Genomic DNA, 26,347 nt, shown 5'->3' on the forward strand with positions numbered 1-26,347 from the left:
TAGGCAAATGGCCATCTCTTCTGGCCTATTTGTCATGACCGATGCGAATATATTGCATCAAAATGCCACCACACCTGAAGATGCTCTACAGAAACAGCATGCATATTTTATTCAGTAATACCTCGATATGCGAATATTCGATGTATGAATTTTGAGTTAAAACAAACTTTGCTTTATTATCACTTTACAGTAAATATAAATTTTAAAAATAAACAAACTGAAATCACGAAATAAATAATACGTTTGTCGATCTCTGCTAATACGTAAATAAGAATAAAAATGTCTTCGATTTATTTTATTTATGTCAATTCTAATATAGTGCAATATAAGTAATTTTCATTATAAATAGTTTTTTTACAATATGTAAGTTACAAAGTTTTTATCGTATCAAATAGTATGCTACGAAGGCTGGGAATTGTATCCTCATAGTACTAAAGGTATAAGTTATTCAATATATGACGTTTCAATATACGAACGAAGCTGCAGGAGGCATTACTGTACACCCAAATAGTCAAGTCATAGGCAGAGGAAAAAAATCAAGAATTGGACTTTAACAGTGGCAGGGAGTCGAATGCACAGATGGCTGAGGAAAGGGAGTTCCGGACTACATAGGCAGCAAGGTGTTCATCTTGTCCAATTTTTTTTTAGCAACTGCACATGGATTCGTGACTTGCAGCTGCCCTTCATACAATGACAACTGTGAAAGCCGTATGTGTGTTGACGTACTTGTCGTCGTAAGTGCAGATGAAACCAACTTTAACCCACTTCTGGCAGCCTTGGCCACATCCATGTGCAGCCATTGTAAAGCCCCCTGCATGATGCCTCTGGTATCAGGCGGTGTTTCTACTCTGCACGGTGCAGTAACACCCCCACTGCCTTGTTTGCCGAGCGTGGCGGGGGGGGGGGTGCAGGCACGGTAACCTCTGCCGTCACCATCTCCACCTCGTCCTGGTAACAGCTGCGTTTCCTAAGCGACGAGCGCAACAGCGGTTGCCTGTTTCCCAGTGACCACCCATGACCCTCTCCTGGGTTTTGCGCAGCTGCATGTAGTCGGCATCTCGGCGTGAGTGTCTGGAGTTTTAGCGTCTCTCCATGCATTTTCACTGTGTTCATCGCGGGTTTGACAACGTTCTGCATGCCTGGGGTGGTTATAGGTTGACGTTTTGATTGGACAGTTTGTTCGTTAGGCTCTGCTGCGTTTGACGCTGAATTGTGACAGCTCAGGTTACGTGCTTGTGTTATCACGCATGTACCTGACCTGGTGTGTGTTTGTGCATGCTGCTTAATTGCGACTTGTTTTTTTTCGGCAGAATGCGCTGTTGTGCAGCTGTGTGTCTGCATAATGTCTCTTTACGACCATAGCCTGGTTGTGTAAACCAAATTAAGTGAAAATTTCCCTCGACAGCTATTTAAATCAGTGGCAATTTTACTTGAGGTGTTTTATGCAACTGACTACAGGTGTATATGCTCTGGTGGTTTTAGTGTCGCGGTATATGTGTGTCCTAGTTTGAGCGGTAGTGTAATGGTTAGCGCGTTGCGCTACAAACCAGCAACCCGAGTTTGATTCCCGCTCACGGCCAAGGCCAGTGACGAATATCTGAACTGCAAGAGAGCTGTTTCCATTGCCAAAACAGAAACCATAATGTAAACAAAGCCAGTCGAGGTCTAAACGCTCATAAATGGGCATTGCTGGTTGGCCGAGGGCATGGCTCAGCCCCACTTGCGAGCGCTCGGATTGGACGAAATTGGCGCCCGCGTGCATAACGTAAACATGACCGTCAAATCAACATTTTTACGTTAGTCAACCATGGGTTCCTCTGGAAGGCGAAATGTTAACCGACTACTGTACATCGTTATCGATATTGGGCTTGCTTGGGTCACTGCCGTTTCACTGTGGCTCTTTGAGCACTGCCCCAGTCTATCTTCTCGGCGTCTTGCCTTGACTGCTTGATTCTCCAGGCGCCGTACCTCTCAACAACTCTCCCTCATCACAACTTCTCGCATCCACCTGAACCCTCCACAGGCTCCCGTTGTAGGTGTTGCCCACACTGTTGAGCATTAAGAGGCCAAGCCGGATAGATGTTGGGTGCGCAATGCTTGCTAATTTTCTTACAAACTAATTGTTTTCCCACCATCACTTATTCTATGTTCTTTGCACCGTGCCTCCGACCGTGCCGCATCTTCATTTGGACCACTAGCATCCCACTTCATCCCGGCGCTGTTCCGGTGGAGGGTAGCAGCAATGCTTGCGGTGACACCAAACATCCTTGAGGCTTGGGTGAGCGGTCAACGGGGAGGCATGAGTAGTGCAGCAGGTGCAGTGGATCCTTGTGGCGCTAGCCGCTTGTAGCATTTACCAATCTCGTTGATTAGACTATCGATTGTTGGTTGGTATCTGACAAAAACAACTCGTGACGACAAAGACTGCTTTGGAAAAAAAATGTCAGATTAAGTGTTAAGGCAGATGTTTTATGCAAGAGTAGTGTCCATTTTGTTGTATGGGTCAGAAATGTATCTTTCAACAAAGCAACTGTAAAATACAGTTGCTTTGATGTGGAGGATGCATAAATTGTCATGGAGTAACGTTGTAAACAACATGGAAGTGTTTTAATGGAACGTGGCAAGAAACTTGCAGATATAATCAGGAAAAGGAGGCTGTGATGGCTGGGGCACTTGTGCAGGGTGGAGAAGGCATGTTACTGAGACTGACATGGCAGTGGCACCCAGAGGTCACAGACCAAGGGGAAGACCTTAAGTCAGATGTTGGAATATGGTAAGAGCAGACGTTGAAGGTCAGATGTACCACAAACATGGCATCTGGCAGAACAAAGAAAGTGATGTGTGGTGACCCCTTTACGTGACCTTGGCCAAGACAGTTTATGGTGAGGGCTTTGGTGTTGCCGAAAACCTTATGACTTTAGGAGTGTGCAGCAGCTAATGTGCGTATGGAGACTCGCATTGATATCTGTTTTAAGTTTGGTTTGGTCTTCAGGTGGCGATATTGCCATTCGTCCGAATGGTTTTCTTGGAAAAAACTTGACTTGCACTGGCATGCATAAGTTAAATGACTCACATTAGTAGCTAATAAAAACAAACATCCGCTGTATTTTTAACACAATTTTTTGGTCCTGTACGGTATTTTTAAACATGGGTTATGTCTTTATTATTAAATGGATCGTAATGAAGTGCTCCGTTAAAGTTCCCAACGGTGATCATGCTGGATGAGGAGAGGTTATTGACCTTCAAAGATATTATAAATAATGTCCAGACAGTCCACTGCTAAATGAGAAGGTATACTCATGCCATGTTCGTCATAAAAAGAACTCGCCACATATACATTTTTCTCGCTGGTCCTGGTAGGTTTCTAAAGCGGGGACAGCTATGGATATCACTTGCCACTGATGTTTGCCGTGGCTGGAAAACCAACTCAGCTCCCCGGATTCATAGAGCAGTGCACTTACCTTCACATTGGATGTTGATGACAAGTTTTAACTGCACACGCACACAAGTATAAACACATGCACAGTATGCCATTGCTGCTGTTCACAAATGTAAGCACCCGTAACAAAAAAAGTATATATGTTAAACAGGCTGTGTTGGCAGTTGTGCACAGGCTCAAATACAAAAAACACTGGCACATTCATCATTCTGAAGGGTTACTACACAAAGCATTGGTGTATTATGTTTTCCTGTCAAAGGGCAGTGATGAATCTGGTGATATTTTTTATTCTACTTAAACACCTATCCTGTACATACAGCGCATGGGAAGAGCACTCAGTGTGGTATTTGCTAAATTTGAAATGCCATGGGTTTGCTCTACAAATATAATTACTTGAAATATGTGCAGTATTTTGTTTGAGCCAGGAGACACTTTTGCTGATCCTTAATTGTAAATATAATTGGCTTTGGGCTGTAATGTTGGCACATAATTACCTACTCGTTCAATTAACATCACAGAGGATGAAGCATAAAAAACGTGGTTCTTATATTGTAGATTTGTACGTAAAATTTGCATCACTTGGAGGTTAGTGCTGAGCTGTCACCGCCAGAATTGTGGATTTAATACAGGAAGCTATTTAGCCAGTTAATAGTCCGGTCATTGGAAGAAAAAAAAACAAATCACACTTAATGTCTTTTTGTTCAATTTGCCAATCATTCCAGTTGTGAGAATTAAAATATATTGGATTGTCTGCCATTTCTTTCTCTTGTTAGGTGTGTGGGAAAGTGCACCCTCTAGTGTATGCATAAAAAAAGGTCGCTCGAAGAGATCTCGGAAGCAATTCTGCGGTGTCTTTTTCTGCTGGTCATTCTCTGAGCGTCGAGCAATGTGAAAAATATTTATACAGACACTTTACACAAAATATTTATACAGACACTTTATCTCATGACACCGATAGGACGAATTAAAATAAAACTTCGAAAAAGACAAACATCTAAATTGCGTCAATTTCAACTCTCTCCTGCTCAGCAGAGCTTGTGGCAGTGCTGCTCACCTCGCATCAGACGGTGCCTTTGGGAGCCCGCTTCTCCGTGTCCGGATCGCGGCGTGCACTTGCTTGTACAGTAACCCACCGCCGGTGCCTGCGTGTCGCATGCAGCAGTGACGGCCGGAGCCAGCGACCCTGAGCGAGGCCGCGACCCGGGGGTCGGGCGTGGCGATGCCAAGGCGCCGTCTGGAGTCCCAGACAAGCAGCCGAGAGCGGCGCTGGCAGGGGGTGGCGAGGGGACAGGAGGAGGGCAGCGTGACTGGGCGCCGTCCGACTCCGCTGCTGCACTGCCTGCTGCAGCGGCACAAGAACGCGGAGCGGACCGCGGCGTGACACCGGTGCCACAGGCCCGGGACGCTGTTGGGCAGGCCGCGGGCAGCGACGAAGAACGGCGAGGGGCGTCCTGTGAAGCCCGAGTGGCCAGGCTCCCTCTTCACAAAGGTGCACCGGCGTTCCCGCCACGCGTTAGCAGGGCACAGAGGGGTAAATGATTGCTCGCGTACTGGAATAGTGGTTTGGCTGGTGCACCCATTGTAGTTTGTCCCACGCGTTTGCTATGTGTTTTTGTATATATGTGTGTGTGTGTAAAAATGGGAAGTGTGCTCTCTGGTGTGCCTTTGTGTGTGTAAGTGCGTATGCTTGCATGTGAACGTTATGATTTGTGTTGAATTTTTTAAAGGATTATTTATTCAAATTGCAGCATTGAATGTAATGAGGCAAAGGGTATGTTTGGTGTAAACATTAATAGCCAAGTGCTGCGAATGCATTCGTGCGTGTTTGTAAGGGCAATTGTATCTGCGTATCCGAGTGTATGCATATGTGTGTTTGCGTACTTGTGTGGGTCTATTTTCATGCTTGTGCCTCTGCGCATGCATGCCTGTTCATATGCTTGTGTGCACATACGTTTGTACATTTCTTTGTGTGCGTTTTCTTCCATACGGATGCTTGTGCGTGCATTTGTGCAGGAACAGCGATGGCTCCAATCCGAGACGCAGGATCCCATTCGTCAACCCAGGCTGGTAAGTCTTCGCTCTGCCATTCCACCCTCCGCTTTAATTACCTCCCTCTGTCTTCCACTGCGCCTTTATTTATTTGTGTCGTGCACTCTTACTGTAACCTCCCCCCCCCCCCCTTGTTAGAAGTGGTTCTCACGGATTAAACAGCCAGACACCAGACAACAACACGAGGCAAATTTTCACACGACTCGACAGCAGTGACCTATTTGCTCAAGGGATAATGCACAAGCCGCTGCCGCCATTAAAGGCGACGAAGCGGTTTGCATCGACGCTCTTGCTCAGACGTCTCGTCGTCTCTCGCCCCCCCACCCCGCATCACCCCCAGACACGCGCCGTCATGACGTGCGTTTGTCGAGCTGTAAAAATACAAGTGCAGTCACGCGTAAGGGTTGTAAAGAAAGGAAAATGGGATAGGGAGGGAGGGATTGAAGGTTTGAATGAAGTGAGGGCGAGTGTTTTTGTACTCCACCTCGCCGTACCCGCCTCTCCGTCACAACGCCTTGGGTTCTCTACTGCTGGATGTCCGTTGAAATATTCGTGTAAATGTGCACACATTTGTGTACGTGGGTGCGTACGTGTGTAAATATGGTTATGTGGATGGGTCAATTTATTGATGAAGATCGATTCTTCTTCAGCTCATGATACATGAGTATAATCAGTTATGTAAGAATTGATCTTTTAAAATCCATATGCGTATACAATTGGTGATCGTTACCTCCAGGTTCTAGAAGAGCATTCAAATCAAATAGATTGCTGTATCCCAATACTTAGTAGACTGTTAATTGCATTGCAAGGGCTGCAAATTGTCCGAACCCATATTGGTTACAATGTAGTCCAATTTGCATTTACACAAAATACGTGATAGACTTGTGCTTCAACAGTTTTTCAGGGCCGAAAGACTCATCCCGGCTCTCTGTACCTGGAGACGTATGCGCGTGAGTGGAAACCTCGACTTTGCCTTGTTCGTGCGGTGCATCGCCCCCATGTGTCTTATTAAAGTGAAACCGCCCCGACCCATTTACATGAAGATACAATCCAAAATAACCAGCAGCACTTGTGGACACACATCTAGGCTGTGTAACCCATCACTGGACAATGCACCCTTAAATCTTCATTCACGAGACGATAGGCTTTACTTTGACATTTGGCCATGCGGTTATGCTGCGATAGTGATGTCCACTGCATTAACATTAAGCTGTGCAAGAGTGACGTTGCTCGATCCTACAATGAAGCACCTGTCTGTAACTTTAAAGGATTTTTTTCTCCTTAACCAAGCTTCAAACTTGCCAGACGGCCAGGAACGCACTTTTTCCAGCCTATGCCCCCATGGCTGGGACTTTGCCACAGCGTCTTCGTCTGCAGTGCTCGGTGCTCTTTGCCATTCATTTAGTCTGGTCAGAGGGAAATCAATTCCCCTCCTCTCCCGTACGTGCATCACAGTCCGCACCTGTCTGCTTTTACACTCTGGGCTAACCCAGATACCCCATGGTGGCCTCATTGGCCACGCATTGACCTTGTGCAGAGCCCCCATGCACGGCAAGGCTGCGGGTGGAAGCCTGGTTGACATGCAGCGGTGGGGTAGAAGCTCGGACCACAGTGGGTGTCGTGTGATAGAAGTCGAGCACAAGGGTTAGGTTCACACATTACCGAGGTGTGCTTTGGGTTGTGTATTCCTTGAAATACCAGCTGCCTTCCTCACTCGCGCACGCACATGTGAGACCGGCATCCATCTCTGAATCAGAGGCTCCATGGTGTGAGGTGCATCCTCCATCCTCACCGCTGCCTCTTGCGAGCTCCCCCCCCTCTTAAACATTACCACAAACCAATATGATTGCTCAGTCTTAACAATGTCGGCACTGTTACTGCCACAAACAATACAAAAACATGATAGTACAAAGTACAAGAAAGAAAACAAATACAATTAAACCATCTCCATCCTATCAGGCAAACACCACTGAGTTATTAACTTATTTTTCAAATGCGACCTGGTCACAAAATTATAGCTCAACAAAGTGGCTTATCATTTGGACATTTATAGCAGCAAATTAATCTAAGTAATCTCAACGCGTGTTTCTAAATGTGGAGGGAAAAGCCGGACGACCTGTAGAAAAATAAAATCCACGCGACCACGGGGAGAACATGCAAATTCCAAATATACAGGCGTCGAGAGTTGGGAACGAACCCCTGACCTGCATACCAGGCAAGGATTCATTTCTGGCTACAAGCGGATGCCGTCTGCTGGAAAGTCGTCGATGACCACTCTACAAAGCATTGTAAGGCCATCCTGAGCTTTTTCCTTCGCCCCCAAAATCCCAAATGTAAAATCGTGGACATCAAAAATTTACACAGTTATTTTGCGTGTACAAATCGTTTGTACCAATAGCGGTTTACTTATACAGAGCATGATGAGCATTATAGCCACAAGAAGCTATGCCACAGGTTTCACCTGCACACTACCCCACTTTGGTAAAACCAGCAAGATTTGACGTGTTGAAATCAAGGACTCGGTGAGCTATTGCAACTGCCTAAATAGAGCAAAAAACCAGGAGAATTCATCTCTGGTTTAACCTGAGAATCTCAAGAATGTGCCAATGAGGCCGTGAGTAATTGAGAGGCACAAGTGAGGTTCTGCGCTGGTGGTAGTTACGTGGAACCCTCGACTAGGCCATTTATGTTGCACGAGACACCACCAGGCCAAGACCTCCAATGCTGTCATGATAGTGACTGGGGAAGGCGAATTGTGTAGTAAAGCCGCCCTCATGGCTTATGTAGTGACATCACTGTTATCATGGCACACGTTATTATACATTGTCACTGTATTTACATCAGTGCAGTGCTATGCTGAAGCACCTGATTGCATTTTTTACAGTTTTTTTTCTTATCATTAACGATCGATCAAACTCGTGATGGACAGCCTGGGACGTAGACTTGAGTGCATAGGTACAAAGTAAGATGTTTTTTTTCCTCATTGCATCATTAAAGGACGCAGGGCAACATTTAGCTATGAACACCAAAATGCACTGCTGGGAGGTTTGAGCCGCTGGTGACATCACACTGGTGGGCAGGGTGTGGTCATTTGCGTTGGCTTTCATCGAGGTTCACAGTGGCCGTTCTGGGGGCATCAGGGCACTTGTAGTGGTGTCCGTGCTGCCTCTAACTTTGCCGCCCATTCAAACCCTCGCACCTTATCACCACTCACTGGGGTTGCGGTCCTGTCTACGAACGTTCTGGTTGCCACAGCAACGGCATTCGCGGTGGCGCTGCAGTGTCTCGCTCGCTTGCGGCTGGAGCACGGCTTGGTGGGAGGAGTCGAGGTGTGACTTTAGGGCAGCATCTTTGCTGCCAGATTCTCTGCATCCTTGCTGCCTGGAACCCGTAGGTGTTGTCTTAGGCAGCATTCTGCCTGCCATATCCTGGTGGGGTAAAGAAAGGGAATGAGGAGTGAGGGTGGCATCGACGGCAGCCAGGTGGCCCGTCGGGACCCCACCCACCAAACCCCCACTGTCTCTCCTTTAAAAGGGTTTATTTTAGAGCTGGGCTCTGGGCCAGGCTGCTGAGGCAGTCAGCCTTCATCCCACAGAAAGAAAAAAAAATACACGTAATCGAAGCTGTTTTATTTCCTTTAAAAAAAAAAGTTGTCAAATAGAATTTTACAAAGTGGTAATTTTTGCGACCAGGTGCCCATTTGGGTAAAAACAAAAATGTCAAATGCTGGCGATGCCCAGTGCTGGGTGATTTTTGGTGCCGTCCTAATTTTCCTCCCGATGGCGGTGGATGAAAACATCGTGGTGCATGTAGCCGTGCCCGTCACACGATGACGCAGGCATCGTGACGACAGCGTGGATGCGGGGGGCCATACAGGGGGCCCCCTTCATGGCCTTGTCCTGCCGTGGAGGCCCTTTCCGTCTGCTCCTCTTAATTAGCTCGCCACCGTGTTAATTATTTCATGAGCCACACACACGGCGTGTTGGCACGCGGGTTTTCCAGCCCGTGCGTGTCTTCGTACGTGTGTGCTCGTTGGCCTGCTTGCCGATTTGTGCATGTCTCTAAGCGCGTGTGCGTGCGCCGTTGTATGCCTGTGTGTGTGTGCGCACGCACGCGTGTGTATCCATGTGTGTATCAGTGTATGTGTCTGTGCGTATGTGAGTTGTCTCTGCCTGCTTGTTTCAGCGTGCATGGCAGATTGGCAAAGGGGGGAGGGGGTGAAGTGGGGCAGGCGAGGGGTGGGGGCGCCGAGCTCGAGTTGGCATTGCTGCCAGTCCATCGTGACTGCCAACGCTCCGAGCGCGTGCTCCTGCATTTTTAAAAGCTGCTGCTGCCACCCCATGCCTGCCAAACCTTACCGCCCCGGCCCCCCCATGCCCCCCCCCCCCCCCCCCCCGCTCACGCTGGGCGTCCCCACCCTCCAACCCCGCAATTACTTCCCAAGCTGCTCTAGTTGCGATCGAGTTGGCGGCGGAATGTACAGTGTGCTTTCTGCCGTCAGCGGGCTCTCGGCCGGGACGCGGCCGTGACTGTACGGGCCCCGGCAGCTGACGGGAGACGCTAATATCCTTGGCCGCCTTTCAAAAGGGAACGAACGCTCCCTGCTAAACGGCCTGGGACTGGAGGGGCGAGGGCGCCGGCGGGTGTGTGTCCGCCCGCCCGCTCGTGTGCGTGCGTGCGTGCGTCTCGCCTTTACGTCTGCTTCCATGCTTGTTGTTTCACGGAATTGGGCAGCGAGCAGGGGTGGGGGGGGGGCCTTGGTTGTTTGTGATGTTTTCCATTATTTTGGATTTATTTTCTTGGCCCTGTTTTTGTTTCTTGTTTACGTTTTATTTCATCCAAGCAGGGTAGAGGAAGCGGTTTTTTTAGGTAGAGTCTGAGCCTGCTGCCAAGCGCCGTGGTTTGGCCGGGTTAGGAAGGCCCCGTCAAGGGGAATAGGAGCTCTGTTTTCCACGAGAGGTAGAGGAGACCGGGGGCGGAGAGGAGGGGGCGCTGTCGCAGCAGCTAGCGCCGCGGTGTAGGCTTGCGCCCGGCGGCATCGAGCCGTGCTGGTGAGCGTACGCCATGCTCCCCGGCTCGCCCTGGTTTTATCCAGACTCGCTCGCCATCCCGTTTGCAGTGCGCTGCCATCCTCTTTTCCCGGTCACGATTGATCCCTCCCTGCCTGCACGCCGATTCGGGCGACTCGTTGGCAAGCCGTCAGCACGGCAGAGCGCAGGGACGGGGCATGCTGCATGTGTGTGCGCGCGCGTGCATGTGCGTGTACGTGTGCGTGCGGTTTCGCACACGACGTGGATGCTTTTGCTTCGCGCCGTCTGCATACAAGCTGCGTGCGGCCATGTTGGATCGCGCCAGCTCGGGGTGACGGGATTTTGGCCGCCCGGTTTGGGGGACTGCGACCCCCACCGCATGCATAAATGCACCTCCCCAATAAAGTGGGAGGATAAAAAAGGGGAGGGGGGGGGGAGAGGCGGCTGGCACGGGACACCCAGGATCTGTAGGCCCCGTCCTGGCACAGGATCTTCTGGAAGAATCGCGGTATGTGTGGACTCGCGTCTGCGCCCTGGCTCTCCTCCTGCCCCGGCCATTTTTCCCTCTTTCTCTTCGCGTCTCCGTGTCCGATTCGTACTGCTCCGCTCGCTTATCCGTCTGCTTGCTCGCCCGGCTGCTCGCCCGGCTGCTCACCCGCTCGCCCTTATGTACGTTCCGGAGTTTATGGAGAGGCATTTAATATTTTCTTGCAATTTTTTAAATATTTTCTTTTCTTTCGTTTGATGTCCGTCGTGTTTTTATTGCCGTGTGCCGGATTCCGGCCGTGGATCATGTCGCCGAGCCGCAAAGCGATCGCTCTCACAGTTAAGATGGCCGCTGTGTTCTTGCACAGCCGCTCTCCTTGTTGCGGCACTATGTCCGCTACCTTAATTTTAAATTTACGTCAAGAAAAGTACATAGAGGATTAAGGAATTATTATCCTTTTCATTATTTTTCTGGTGGTAATTGTTTTTGTTTTGTGGCACTAAGCCGGATACGTGACTAAAAATGCTTTCGGTAAAGGCGAGCACGGTGGTTGCGTAACGTGTGCCGCACGTTGTTTCGGAGACGGGTGGGATCGGTGCGCTCCTGATGGCGAGGTCCACACTGCGTTCAGCCACAATTGCCTTGCTTGGCCGTGATGCTACCAAATCCTGATTTTACAGAAAATTGGAATTAAACAAACCCGCGAATAGATGTGAGTTTATGCTGGATTTGGTGGGAGGATATGCCTGTGTTTGAGAGAAATACGGCAAGGCCCTGGCTAAATCGACTTATTCAGGCCATGATAGTGAGAAATAAAAACAATTGAGCTGGGCGTTGTTCGGTGCCCATGGAGGGCCGGCGAAAGTGGCGCTCATCAGTCCCAGCAGCCCTGACCTGGCTCCGCCTCTCACCATGAGCAGTGTGCGCTCGAAATGGCGCTGGCTGCCTTTCTCCAGTCGCCGTAGCTAACACAGCGGTGCCTGTTCCCTCTCTCTATCGCCCCCCCCACCCCTGCATGGTGCACGCTGCAGGGCTGAGCCAGGGTAGCGGCGGCTCCCAGCGCGAGGGCTCGCCTCCGTGGGGGTCCCCGTCCTCCCTGTCATCCCAGGGGGAGGGGGAGCCCAGCCTGCGCACCGTCTGGGAGTCTGTGATCGTGGACGGCTCGGACCGCGAGGCCTGGCCGGCCCTCTCTCCCCAAGACGCGGCGGCTCCCGGAGACGGCAAGCAGCAGCCGGTTCCGGCCGACACCACAACAGCTGTTACCACGACTTCTACAGCGTCGGCGACAGTGACCTCGGAGCGCGTCGCCATGGAGGGGCGCAGTGACACGGGCCACTGGGATGCATGGGATTCCGCCAATGCCGGTCCCTCTGACCCTGCCATGTGGACTGCCCCCACTGGGTTCAGTAGTCGCCACGGCTACAGCCTCAATGGACGCAATGAGCACCGAGAGAAGGGCCGGCCAGATGGGCCTGGGCGGCTCTTCTCTAGCGATGCGTGGGAAAGGCCACAGGCTCGCGGCTTAGACGGCGTCGAGGGGCCTGGTCCATCATCGTGGCGCCCGGGCAGTGAGGCCGAGCTGAGCTCCGGCTGGGGGGCAACAGAAGCCAGCTCCGCCACCACCCCCTGGAGTCAGCAGCAGCAGAAACAGCCATACAGCGCGACTGGACAGGGGGACGGCAGTGATGAAGACGACGACGATGATGATGATAATGGCAACGTGAAGCCAGAGGTGGAAGGGACGCAGGTAAAAGCGGAGGGTGCGGCTGCCGCCACATGGCCTGGACAGGGCTGGGCTTCAGAGCCATGCCCGGCCGGTACTGTGCAGGGCAAAGATCCTGGCGAGGAAGTGGGGTCGGTGACGGCGGCGGAACAACCCTCCGATGCGCTGGTGCCCTCCCGGGACTATGACCCCCGCGTGCTCTCTAACCTGGGCTGGGGTCAGACCCCCGTGAAGCAGAACGCTGCTTGGGAAGCCGAGGAGCTGGAGAGGAGCCAACAGGACGCAGGCGGCTGGAAAAGCCCGGATGAGGGCCCGTCAGGCCCTCTGGGACACGCTGGTGGGACCGGGGGTGGTTGGGATGAGGGAGGCGGGAGCGGAAGGGGCCCTGCCTGGGAGGAGAGCAATTGGCGGGGTGAGCGAGGTGAACGGGGTGGATGGACGGGAGGAAATGGCGGTGGTGGCCGTGGTGGCGGTGGTGGCTACCCTGGTGCGAGCAGTGGTGGTAGTAGCCGTGACAGCCCTAGTTGGGACTCGGAGTCTAAGACAGTCGCGGCGAGTGTCTACGGCGCCAGAGGCCGGCAGCAGCGGCCCGGCTGGGGTGCATCTGGTCCCACCTCCGCTCCCTCTGGGAACTGGGCTCAGGACTGGGAGAACCGGCAAGGTGGCGGCAGTGGTGGTGGCGGCGGCGGCAGCGGTGTTTGGGATGGAGGGGAAGACCGCGAGGTCCTGGGTGGCGGTGGAGGCGTCATCCCCAGCGGCGTGGTGGGTATGGGGAACAGTCCCTCCGGCCAGGGCTGGGGGGAGGTGGAGGGGGCCACCTGGAGGCCCCCCGGCAGCTGGGAGGAGTCACCGGCAGATTCTCTACGACGCCGGCCTGCGGTGGACGATGGGACGTCTGCTTGGGGTGACCCAGACGCTTACAACTATAAGCCGGTGAACATGTGGGGAGGCCGTGGGGAGGCCGGGCTGCCCGGTGGTGCCAAGCAGGACCCACAGCGGCGCTCGCCTATTCCCGGCGCAGGTAAAGCCCCACACTGCGCGCGCACCCCCTTCCTGTATCGCAAAGTTGGACTAAAATGAAGAGTGAGGGAAAATGAAAGGGGCTAAGTCATGATGCCAGGTCATTGTTACCATTCGGCTCGGGCTAATAACGAGAGTGCAAATGTTTAAACGGCAAATGTGATTGGCCAATTTTGGATCTTTTTAAAGAAAGGGTTGACTGCTTGATTGGGGCTAATATTTGGATGGTTATGGGTTTGGTTGCCACTAACGATGGCATAATTTTTAGTTTTTCACTTTTTTGGTTTGAAACCGAACCCATACCAAAGTAGAGTCGTGTGAGCGATTACACAACGCCACGTAAAATTTGTGCGAGTTAACTAGAGTTCTCTACTAAGACCATTAGGTGGTGGTTATCCACTGCAGTTTGCACTTCAATGCCCCGAGCATCCTGATACCTCATTTTCTGGGTGATCATTGTTTTGCTTTTTACATTTTATAGAACTCATCAGCAAAGCAGGCTTGAAATGCTCAGCTGAGGAACAATGTGGACGATGTAACCTGGGATACATTTTATAGCATGCAGAAATAACTGGGAAAAGAGCACTTAAAAGCGTGTTGTGCTGTGGGGGGATGAGAGAACGCCAGATGCCTTGTCTCTGGAATTAAGCCATAATTCTTAATTTGTGCATGCCCACTCCATAGCCTAGAACCTGCTGTCCTGAAGATCGAGATCCCAATCGCGAAACCCCCCTCTGCGGCCCTGAGTCTCAAAACATTACGCCTCAAGCCTGCTCTACTAATTTCAAGATTTTTATAAGTGAATGCACATTTTGGGAGTTTTAACTTACGTTACATGGTTTATGTTATCGGTGATGGGGTGCGACTAAAACAAAACAATCTACTTTCTATTTTTCTCTTCCAGGACCCAGGATGCGGCGTGATGGTTGGGAAGGCCCAGGGGGTGGCCCCCGCGCCGGAGGTACCGGGGGGCCGCGAGGCTCGAGCTGGGACGAAGACGAGGCCGAGATCGGCGTGTGGGGAGGTGGCAGTGATGGTGGTGGCCATGACCCGGGTTTCCACTACCAGGGTTCGTCGGGGTGGGGTGGCCGCAGAGCTCCTCCACACCGGGTAACGACCTCGAGCACATGTGCAGCTCGCACGTGTTGTTGATGACGCCGTGTAACCATTATTATAACCACACTGTAACACGTAAACTATGCCGTGAAACGCGTTAACCATTCCGTATAACGCGCTTCAACCACTCGCCATAACACGTGTTAATCACAGCATAGCATACATCAACCACTCACCGTACCACATTTTAACCTCATAGCACACATTAATTGCATGATTTAATGCATGTTAACCACACGGTGTAAGACACATTAACCAAACTGTGTTAACCACAATGTGTAATTCGTGTTTACTGCACCTTGTAACTCATTACACTTTGTAACCCACACAAACTAAGGAGTGCAACACTTGTGAACCATACCGCGTAACACACGTTAACCGTGCCACATCACTCGCATAAAGCACTCCCGTGATTGTGTTTCTGAATCCGGGCGTGTGTGTTTGTGTACGGGGATGTGTACTGGTGTGTCTAGGGTCCTCCGCGGGGCATGAATCGCCATGACGATGTGAGGATGCAGAGACTCACTCGGCAACTCATGGACATGGGCTTCCCCGTGAGTCCCACGCATGCTTTGACCTTTTAGCTTTGAATAAAAAAATAACCTCAATACTTAACTTGATTACCCATGTCTCTCATGCAGCAAGAGCCACTGAGACTCATTCATCACAACAGCCTGTCACCTGTTTGTATAAAGACTCTCGGATATGGGACAGACTGTTTTGACGCTTGGCTCTGTAAGATCATATTTGAATATCATTCTTGAGTCTCTTAACATGAAAACATTCTAACAACGGTTACCTCTCAGCTGCACATGTAGAAATCTCTCGGTAAATTAACATGACCGTTTTTCTTCTAACTAGGACATTTAAAGCAGCTGCCATAGTGGTGTTATTCTTATCACACTGGGCTTTCAAATCCGGAGATCATCGGTTTGATTCGATATCCCGGCATGGCAGTTGACCTAATAGGACAACTGATGGTACCCAGTTTCAATGGTTAAACACCACAGTTACTCCAGGCAGATGACATGCGGTGGGGTTAAAATACAGGTACTCCGGCCTCGTCCAAAAAATCTGATCAGCATGGAAGTACACTAGAGCTTCCTCCAGTGGAGAACCTTCCACCAGCAGTGATATGAGCAAGCAAGCAATTGTACAGTTGAAGATTTCCCACAGGGCAATTGTTGCTTTGATACCATCATGAGGAGAGACGTGTGGCTCAATGCCAATCACTCTGGTGAATGATGAGGGGACAAGATGGTAAGTCGGAGCGCATGCCCCCTTCTTACCGTGGGCACCAGCTAATGTTTGTAGTGACGTTTGTTTCCTGCGCCTGCAGCGAGACCCGGCAGAGGAAGCTCTCAAGACGAACAGCATGAACCTAGATATGGCGCTGAGTGAGTATTCCAATTCCTATTCCACCGTGTATGAACTCTGGTGACAGTGCTGAGGAAGAGGGGCCTGTAGATAATAAATAAATGCATGGCTTTGTGTGATAATGGTTTTTGTTAAGTAAAGCAGCTGTAGACCCAGCACATGCTGGTGTGTGGAAATTAGTTTCTTTAATTAACATCTCGCCATCGAGGTACTGCGCGCTGGTGAGATGTTAACTCCATCGCCTGCTTTGAAGGATGTGAGTTCGATCTCGACCCTGGCGCCTGTATATTTGGAGTTTGCATGTTCTTTCTGTGGTTGCATGGATTTTTCTTTGGGTTCTCCAGTTTTTCCCTCCACATTGAGAAAAATATGTTTTGGGTATTTGGCTGCTATGAATTTCCACACGATACGCCCCTTTGTTGAGCTAACATTTGTGGCCGGGTTGCTTCTGAAAATAGCTCTCGATCCATGGGCCTTTCCTGCTAAAAATGTTTTTTTTAAATAGTTTAAAATTGTTTGCATAGTCAAACAACCACTACTCTCGAGTTGAGGATGCCATCATCCAGCAGCGGCTTGAGAAAGTTAATATGAATTTTTATTTTATTGTAATGTTTTTTTTGTTGTGCACTCGATGCAGGTGCGCTACTCGACCGGAAAGCCGATGGCACTAAACGCGGCAGTGTTGACTTCAGCAAGTTTGGGCCGCGACACCCGCTGGCCAAGGAGGCTCCCCTCGATCGCTCTGCCTTCTTCCCAGACAAGGTATGATCGTCGGGATGCCCCCCTTCGCCTCTCTTGCCGCTAATCTTGCCGCTCAAACAAATGCGCGCGAATGCGTGCAAATAAAATTCACGCGTTCCAATTGTGGTCGTCTGTGCTCCGCTTCTCACTTATAACCTCCAGTCCCACTTTTCCTTTTACCCTTGTCTGCCCCCTCCCATCCCTCCCCCAGGGTTCTGGCTTGTTCGGTGGGGGGTGCAATGTCCCCCCATCCCGCGGAATGGGCCACGGCCCCTCCCCTGCACAGCTGAGGGCTCAGGCGCCGCCCCCATTTGTCAACCCGCAGGTGCATGACTGGGGAAGGGTGTGGGGTGGACAGGGGGGATCATTGGCACGGCGCGTGGTGGTGAGGCTGCCGCAAATGTTTTGCTGCGTTGGTAGTATGTGCTTGGTCTGTCCATTTACAAACTGCTGACTGGTGGTTATTGCTGCTGCTTTGTGCTCCATGTAGGTGCCTGCAGCCCAACTCTTGCAGTACGCCATGAAGAACAGCGGACTGAACCCCGCACTTCTGCCCCAGGTGACGCCGCAGACTCTCGCCTCGTTCAGCCAGCTCAACCAGCTGCAGCTCGTGAGTGTCCAGCAGCACTACCAGCAGCACCACCAGCAGCAGTCACAGCAGCACAAAGAGCAAATGTGTTACCAGCAGCAGATGTAGTGCCGGCAAAGGCAGTAGCACAAACAAGCTGCAGTAGAAGCCACAATAAGCATTAACAACACCCTTAGTACTAATTTGAAACACACCTGTCTGTGTCAAGTACTTTGGAGGAAATGCTTGGTAGATTATTAAGACGTCTGTGACTTCCAAAGCTGTGGGGTTGCTCGGTGGCCATTAATGGTCGAACAGCAAGTGGGGGTTGTTCTATTCTGTGTTCACTTTTTAAAATTTTCTCCGGGTTATATGTTTATATTGGCACCCGTTTGTGTATCCGTCAGTTGAAGCTTGGCTTGCCCCATCCATGTACTCTGGTTTCATCCTACTTGCAAAACTCCAGAAAGTGGAATTGAGTAAACATCGTAATGCAGGCTGCTTTGGGGAATTTGAAAAAAACAGCTCTTAGACCTTTCTATAGAAATAAAATAAATGTATTACTTTAATAAAGAATTAAGTAATGTAATGTATTACTTTCCCCAAAGTGCCTCCATCCACTCATTGTCTTGATTGAGCTTCGATTAAACATTGTTGTATACGTCGGTTATGAACATTTTGATGAAAATAATAAAAATTAAATAAAATGTGGAAAATTGCGTAATTATCCGAAATTATGTTAATTGATGTAATTATGCTAATTCAAGAGATAATCGTATTAATTTATGCGAGTTGGTGTGATTATGCTAATGCAGGCCGTTATGATAATTAGGCCCCACCTCGCTGACGAGGGTCGGGTTATCAATCGGGATCATACAATTAATCATATGAAGTTATACCAGTGTGATGCGAGTATGCCAGAGTAGCTCCGCTGTATTGTTTAGGTCCGTATTAACGCTTGGTAATACAATTATTCTCGCTTTAACATTTACTGAGTGTATTAGTGTGTTTATGTCAGGTCTCCAAATTCAGATCTCAACGCAGAAACACAGTTCTTGTAAATAAGATTATTATGCATGAAACAGGAAGGAAACACACCAAACTTCTGTGTTTAAGCAATTTATTCTAAATGAAACCTTAACTCTAATATAATATGCGAACTCTCAATCTTGGAATTTTCAACACAGTATCGATACAGTAAACATCAACGATTGCGTTGTTTCACTTTGGCAACGGCACATGTGATTAATTCCACCGCGTAACGCGAGCTTAGTTGGTGAGAGAGAGTCGTTAAAACATGCATGCTATTCTACACAAAAACCTTAACCCTAAAATATGCAAATTCGTATACTTGAAATTGGCCACACAGTACTGCACTCATGAATCCATATGCAACCCTCAATGCAAATTCTTATCACGTTGTTACTGGGTATCAGAGTAATTGATTTTTATGCAGTGTAACATGAGCACGTGCGGCAATTATGAACGAAAATTATGCGAAGATATTCATACGAAAAGGCAATCAAAACAGTTATTCCCAAAGGCACCAATATACGTCAATAGATTCATCAGCAAGATTATGCCATTAAAAGAAAACGAACAACTGAAACACTTCTAAATAACCGTATCCACGTAACTCAATGGGTAGCAATGTTCTTCAGGATTAGTTGATATTTAACGCCCCACCTTGGAATGGCAACCCTTGAAACACAAAGATAACTTTTTGGAACAATCTTATTTGTCCCGATATGCGTGTTGTGTGTCTTCTTTGCCACTTGTTCAATTCTTTGCGTAAAGCAGATGCCAAGGTTGGGCATCCCTTCTATCAAAAATGTGTTTGTTCCCTGTGGAGCGGTGGGGGTGTGAGGGTGTGTGTATCATACGGACAGCTTGGCACTCCCTCTTTCACACGGGCGGCCACAGTTTCTGTCCCTGGAAGAGTCGGCACGACGCTCGCTATCGGTGCGCGATGATCTGTCGTCAGATAGCGCCCGCAGCCCGTCCGCTGGTCGCCGTTCCTCACTCTTGTCTTGGTTACCCTCTGGTGCTGGTCGGTGTGAGTGTGGGTCGAACCCACAGCGCTCTCGCTGGCGCTGACACTCTTGCTCACGAGCGGCTGGTGAGGCTCTTTCCACTGCTGCATGAGCCAAGTCGGCACACGCTTGGCCGCTGGCAGCAGACGCTCTTGCTTGGTGGCGGTGTTGCGCTGCAGCTGGAAGCTGGCACTCGATGTAGAAATTAAAGTCTTTGAGCGATACTTCGTCTTTCAGCTCTGAACTCACGCTCGGTGGCACATCGCTACTGGACGAGCCTCGCCATCCTCGGTTGATCGCGGGGCCACCCCGGGCCTGCCGCTCGCCGCCCTCTTCTGTAGCTCCTGAGCTGATGAGCTGAAACTGTGTATCGTGCTGCTGTTATATCTGAAAATCTCCGCTCTGCGTTGGTGGGGGTGGGGGTGTGTCCGTGTGTGCGTGTGTGTGTGTGTTTGTGTGTGTCATTTTATTACATTGATCACCATCCCCTCCTCAAGCCATCCCTTCATCCGTGGGATACAGATGGCTCCCCCTTGCAACAATAGTGGAATTTCCCTGCTGTGATGTTACATTCCTTTCTCGTGCTGCGGGAAGACAAAGGCGGCCGAGAGGTTCTGATTTCATGGAATACTTTATCTGGTCTTTGTGTGTTAGACCTATTTCTTGTACCTCTACTGAATTACCCCAGTTCTAATCTCTTGTGATTATTATTTGGTTTATGTTTAACCAAGATTTGTAATTTACCATTTAGATGTTACCATCATGATTCCGGGCTTTGCTAAGCTTTGTTCTCAGTTCGTGTCGCCATGGGTCGGTGTTTATTCGCGAGTTATTTCCGATATCCGGAGGTTGGATATATAGCTTAGTTTGGACTTAAGCTTTCATGATTGCAGGAACTCATGTACTTTGGTTCTCTTGGTAAAGTCACGTAGGTAGAAGATGCAATAAGAAACAATACGTGAGTTGAATAAGGGTGAAATAAAGTAAGTAATAATGAAGCCACTAATATTCTTATAGCCAAGCTTTAACTTCCATGAAGGAAAAAAAATATCAGTTATAATGTTTGTTTGCCCTGTGCTCTGTGTCCGTGTCTGTGATTCTGGGTATTTATTTGTGAACCGTTCTTTGGCAATCTGGAGATTCGCAGATCGTCGTAACCTCTCTTTGACCCGGAGTTTATTATTTATTTATTTTAAAATGCCCTTTTTACAATCTCCATCTGCTGTTTACTGGGATGAGGTAGCTTTCCGGTTCAAGGGTGCTATTATTTATCGACTATTTAAAAAAATATCGCCAAATATTATTGATATTAATTGTGGAAAAGGGGGCCGTATACAACAACATGACAGCTGTTGTGGTTAGTTGTGGTTAGTGGCTGAAAACTTGTGTTTGGAGTCGGGGGGGGGGTTGTGTGGTGGTTTGTGGTTGATGGCATATGCCTGATAATTGCCGTGTGGCTGTCTTGGATGACTGGTGTGTGGTTGCCTAATGGTTTATGAATGAGCTGCCTTGGGAATGTGCACTTGACAAACATTTTAGCTCTCCCCCAACGTAGTTCCGTGATTTGTCACTTGGCTTCATGAGTTGTTTTTTTTATCTCCTACATAGAGTTACATTCATTCTTTTATCCAAAAGGCCACATTTACATATCATTTCCACAAATTGTAAAATACAGTAGTCTTTCGATTATCCGCACTAATGACGGGGAAGACGGCCGCGAATAACTCAAAATTGTGGATAATCTAAAAATATCCATTTTCCGTGGATCTCTATGCCAAACACCACTAATATAGGTATAAATTATGTTTTAGTTGGATAGCAGCGCCACCCCAATCAAAATCAATCAAACTCCGCCCACAATCTCAGGTGTGCGGTTTATCCTATTTGCGGATTAACCGCATGCGGATAATCGACAGTCTACTTACTGTACGTATAAAATTACTACACAAGATTGGATATGTAAAAGTGAGCACGAGAACCCGTTGTAATTTAATTGTTGCGTAGCAACTCTGATGTGCACACATTTGGCACATCGGTGAAAGGGCAGAAGTTGTGGCCCATTGTTTTTTTTGTGATTAGTTGCTTACTTAATGTTTTTGGTGGTTGGTTCATTCATTAGTTGGTGATGAGGAGTGACTCGATTGGTGGTTTTAAGTTGGTTGGTGCCTGATTTTTTGGTGATGCGTTGGGTAACCGTGTAGCTGTGCATCAATCCATCAGTTAAAGTGACGACTTGTGTTTATGACAAGTGTATCAAATCATACGGCAGATAATTGTTTACTCTACAATTTATACAAATTATGGTACATTTCATTGAGCATGCAGGAACTGTAGATACTATATGGAGCATCGAAGACTTGCAAATGAGACGGTAGAAACAAAATAAAAGTTGGTATTTTTTAATGAAGTCGCAACTTCAAATCGTAACATTTCATTGAGTTGTGAAGGCTGTGGATGAATTGACACGTGCCTATTGGGTTGGGAGGTGGGAGTCGAGTTGATCTTACTTTGTTTAACCATGTGAGAACGCTTCAAACCAGTATAGTATTATTTTTAAGAGTGACCTGGACCACCGAGATGACAAAAGGGAATAGAACAATATGGCAAGAAAAATAATAATAAAACGAAATTGGAGAGAACAATTGCATTATAGGAGAATTACTCCACATATATATATCTGTTAAATAAAATAAACATTCCAGGAGGTGCTTATGGTGTTTGTGTTGGGCTGTTCGTGCATCTCAATTTGTATTGGCGTCTTCTCCACTGTCTGTGCTCTGTCCAGCAGGCGTATCAGCAGCTGCTGCTGCAGCAGTGCCCGCGTCCTCCCGGTGCTGCCTTCCGCCACCAAGAGCAGCAGGTACTGCACACACACAGACACACGCAGAGACACACATACACAGGTCCTTGCCGTGTATCCTAACAGACATGCATATACACTTGAGCAAATGCGTTCATCCAGACGCAGACAAAGGTTATCTGTCCAGCCTACATAGACTGTTGGGGACAAGTGCTATTTGCGAGTACTTAACACCTGTCAAAGCCATCGTAGCAAACAAGAGGGTGGAGTGACGAGCACCACTCTCGCGGACACGGTGCTGACATTCACACCACACAAGACACTCGTTTAGGGCTTGGTCAACCTTGGCGAGACTCGGAACATGCTGACGATTTCCCTTTTTCAGTCATTAAACCCAGGTTTCTAGGTGTGCAAAGCAGTGAGCTGACCAGTCGCTGTGTCATTCTGCGTACCACACAAACACGCATACACAACCAATAGCCCCCAATGCGTCTTTATACAATGTAGAGACTCGTGCTGTTAGCAAGTGCCTGTCAAGGCCGGGACATCGAATGAGTTGGTGGTGTCACATGCACCATGCCTGCGACCGAACATTTAGAGTCCATGCCCCTCCCTTCCATCTGTGGTGTGTGTGCAGGTGTCGCGCAACATCAGCGCCATGCAGCAGCAGCAGATTCAGCAGCGGCAGCTAGCGCAGCTCTTGGGCGGCCGTCCTCCTGGTCCTCCTCCAGGACCCGCTCACGGCCCCCCAGCCTCCTCCAAACCCCCACCCCCCCTGGATGGCCTTTCTCCTACTTCTCTTCTCGACCCCTCAGCCTTTCCCATGCACCCAGGATCAGAAGGTCAAAGGTCTCCAGCGTTTCAGACGCCTCATGGCCTACCCTTTATACCCGGCAATGTCATGGGGGCTGGGCCGGGTCCGATGGGGGGAGGCTCAGGGGTGATGGGCGGTCCTGGGGTGATGGGGGGAGGCATGGGTGTGATGCCGGGGGGAGGAGCTCCCTATGGGCGGGGGCCCAGCCTTGGGTCACCTGGACGGCGGAAGAGCTGGAGACAGGGACAGCCACCAGGAGATCGCAGGGGTACGCATTCACATGCAGGCACTAGCACACACTCCTTAACGCATGCACACACAATTTAACACAACACATACAGACGCATGCGAACACAAGCACGAACATACAGATACACGCTAAAAAGTGTGCTGTACAAATACTAGCATTCTCATGCATACAGACATGCAGAACCATACAATCACAATGATGCATATTCATGGATTTATACAGAAACCACCTAACAAATTCACATTAGTGATTCTGTTAAGTGTATAAACACATTAGTATGTTGATTATTTTCTAAGGTTACAGTTTTCTCTCAAGTGCTATTATTCCAAATTGCCCAGTGGTGAATGTCCTTTTTGTTGCTTTCATGCTTCCATTGTTTATTAGGACACCTTGAATCCCTTTTGTATTTTTTTCCAAGACCTCTATTCTCATTATTTTCAGAATGGTTTTACAGAGTTTAGTGTATGCCACCTTCACTGCGTTGCTACAAGTTCCGTTTGAACTGCAGGTAGGGTCTCACTCTTTTCTCCCCCTTGTTGCCTCGGCGCACCCCCAGCCTTCTCCTCCTCGCTGGGCGTGGGTGATTTCGGCGGGCCGTTGCCAGGGGGGCCGGCATCTGTGGCCGTGGGGAGCTCCCCGCGGGATGGCATGCAGCCCGGGCAGTCACGCCTACGCCGCTGGACCCTGCCTCACAGCCTGGACGGCTCTGGGGATGGGGGTCCCTCCATGGACCACGGCACTCCCTGCAAACATGGTGAGCGAGCACTGCGGGACAGCCTGGGTGACGACACGGTGTGAGCGACCTTGAGCAAAGGTGATGATGGGTCACCAACATGTGAATGTGTCCACTTACTCACATTGTCATCTGCATTAATTTAAAGGGAAAAATGGTTACCCTCAGCCACACACAATTTCTTAAAACCATGCGTGGTAAACTCCGCCTTTCGGGCAAAAGCAACTCCATATAACAGCCTTGCCTGTCTCACCGCTCTCCCGTCCTCTCACCCGCCGCCCCAGACTCTCCGCTGGATGACTCTCCCTTTGACCCCTACGACCTCTCGCCCTGCCGGGATATGACATCCGACCCCTCGGAGTGCTGGTCAAGCTCGAAGGCGCCTGGAGAGAAGGTGTCAAACGGAGCGAGCTCGGGGAGCTGGCCGCCCGGTATGCTGCACTCTCATTATCCCTGGGTGAAGCGGGCAGACCCAGTGAGAGAGCCGCCTCCTCAGTGGATTGGTTCGCTCAGCTTGTTGTTGCCTGCTCTGTTCATTTCCTTGTTTTCTTCCTCCACACACAGAGTTCCACCCTGGGGAGCCCTGGAAGGGACTACAGAGCCCTGAGGATAGCCTTGACCCCAGTGATACCGGTGACCCCAGCACCCTGACCTCCAGCAGCCAGGCCGACCGCTGCATGTTCCCAAGCGTCAGCTCCGGTCAGTAGACGGTCTCGCGCTGTGATGCAATCCGATACGTAGTAGGAATGAAGCTGAATTATACGGCAATTACACTCTCACTCAATCCCTTGACTTGAGGACTCACGAGAAGTGGAGATGTACACTAACGGAGCCTTTTCTGATCCCTGATGTTCGCCTTCATTTAATTTGGCTTTGGAATTAAGGGCATCTATATTAAATGAACAACCCTTGCAAAATAAATTTACTTATTTACTTGAAGTTGATCATAATAATGAAAGCAAATATTTTTTTCTGTTGAAAAAAAATGGGAAAAGGCCCATAGCAAATAACAATTTAGGAGTGATAAGGGCAGGAAATGATCCTTAATAAAAATGTTGGATCTAAATATATATCTATTTTTAATCTTGAATCGTTTCCTTATGAAAATAAAACACACCTCTTGTCTGAGGCACTGTTTCACAACATGCAATGTCAGCAGAAACAATTTAAAAATACATGTTAATGAATATAGATTGTATTGCGGAAAATTCTCGCAAGAAATATTAGTTTGAACCCGTGACATCGTAACACTTCACACGCACAGCATCTCAACATCCAATCATGACGTGTGCCTCACCCATAATATTTAAAATGAGCTATTGCCTCTCTACCCTGGCCACCCTACCCGTACCCCGTCTATCCACCGGGGACCAGTGGCTGTAACAGCTGGCGGTCCCCCTGCCTCGCCCCCGCTGCCCCCCACCGCCCTGCCTTGCTCGAGTGCCTGGTCCCTGGGTGGGGGCTCCGCCTCTCCCAGTGTGTACCGGCGTGCGGCCTACGGGGGCGGCGGGGGCTCCCCCTCCGACCTGAGCGCCACAGGTAATGACGCTCACCTGTTGTAACAAGGACTTTGGGAGAATCGACACCGCCAAGCTGATAAAAAAAAACGGTTAAGAGTAGCCCTGGCGAAACATTGGAGGTGGTGGGGTAGGGTTGGTCAGTGAGGGTGGCGAGTACACAATAGTTTTTTTTGGGTTAGATCGCATGAATATAATGCATCGTTAAACCCGCCACCACTGTGGGTGGCCAAAGTCTATACGTTAAACTAATATTGTGCTGGTTGACTAGTTGGTTCGAGGTCAGTAGCACGGTTGGCTATGTACGGTGCAAAATAAGTTAAACATACATGCATTGAGGAGGAGAGCTCGTCATAGTGGGACAGCTAGTACTAGTGGCTGGTTGGCTGGTTGGTTATGGGTACGGGCTAGTTGTTTGGTTGGGAATTGTGCTTCACTCCCAAATAGCAAAATCAGGCATGTTTAGTTTTTGCCATCTTGTCACCTCTCTTGCTCACAGAGACCCCTGTTAACAGGGCAGTGGTTGGTTACAGGAGAGCCAAACTGCTGCTGCCTTCATTAGACCTCCTTTGCCAGTACCAAAATGTAATAATAGGGTTTTTCCCCTTTTTTCTGGCAACAAAACTGAAACCTTTTTTACAAGGATTCAT

The 26,347-nt window shown here is 49.2% G+C and overlaps 1 protein-coding gene and 1 long non-coding RNA gene across 11 annotated transcripts in view; one reads left to right on the forward strand and one right to left on the reverse strand.

Moving 5' to 3' along the window:
* LOC116956286 (trinucleotide repeat-containing gene 6C protein-like) overlaps positions 1-26,347 on the forward strand; it is a 55,083-nt gene that overhangs the window by 22,907 nt on the left and 5,829 nt on the right. For 7 of the 10 annotated variants that reach the window (XM_032977826.2, XM_032977799.2, XM_032977817.2 and 4 more), the window contains 15 exons: positions 4,599-4,928; positions 5,453-5,506; positions 12,037-13,749; positions 14,653-14,858; positions 15,338-15,418; positions 16,204-16,261; positions 16,879-17,003; positions 17,194-17,307; positions 17,473-17,592; positions 22,369-22,443; positions 23,021-23,465; positions 24,004-24,201; positions 24,465-24,611; positions 24,745-24,879; positions 25,555-25,719. In XM_032977826.2, coding sequence (XP_032833717.2) covers positions 4,599-4,928; positions 5,453-5,506; positions 12,037-13,749; positions 14,653-14,858; positions 15,338-15,418; positions 16,204-16,261; positions 16,879-17,003; positions 17,194-17,307; positions 17,473-17,592; positions 22,369-22,443; positions 23,021-23,465; positions 24,004-24,201; positions 24,465-24,611; positions 24,745-24,879; positions 25,555-25,719 — 3,966 coding nt within the window. The remainder of the gene's footprint in view (positions 1-4,598; positions 4,929-5,452; positions 5,507-12,036; positions 13,750-14,652; positions 14,859-15,337; positions 15,419-16,203; positions 16,262-16,878; positions 17,004-17,193; positions 17,308-17,472; positions 17,593-22,368; positions 22,444-23,020; positions 23,466-24,003; positions 24,202-24,464; positions 24,612-24,744; positions 24,880-25,554; positions 25,720-26,347) is intronic. The other 3 variants (XM_032977782.2, XM_032977793.2, XM_032977808.2) reach the window with 3 other exon arrangements.
* On the reverse strand, positions 21,967-24,107 carry LOC142905570 (uncharacterized). Its single transcript, XR_012929632.1, has 3 exons — positions 23,968-24,107; positions 23,265-23,430; positions 21,967-22,446 (listed from the first exon to the last, which is right to left on the reverse strand). It is a non-coding gene; the product is annotated as an uncharacterized LOC142905570 (long non-coding RNA).

Source organism: Petromyzon marinus, chromosome 3, assembly GCF_048934315.1.
Source record: "Petromyzon marinus isolate PM22_M1 ecotype Great Lakes invasive population chromosome 3, UKy_Petmar_22M1.pri1.0, whole genome shotgun sequence".
In the NCBI taxonomy this organism is placed as follows: Eukaryota; Metazoa; Chordata; class Hyperoartia; order Petromyzontiformes; family Petromyzontidae; genus Petromyzon; species Petromyzon marinus.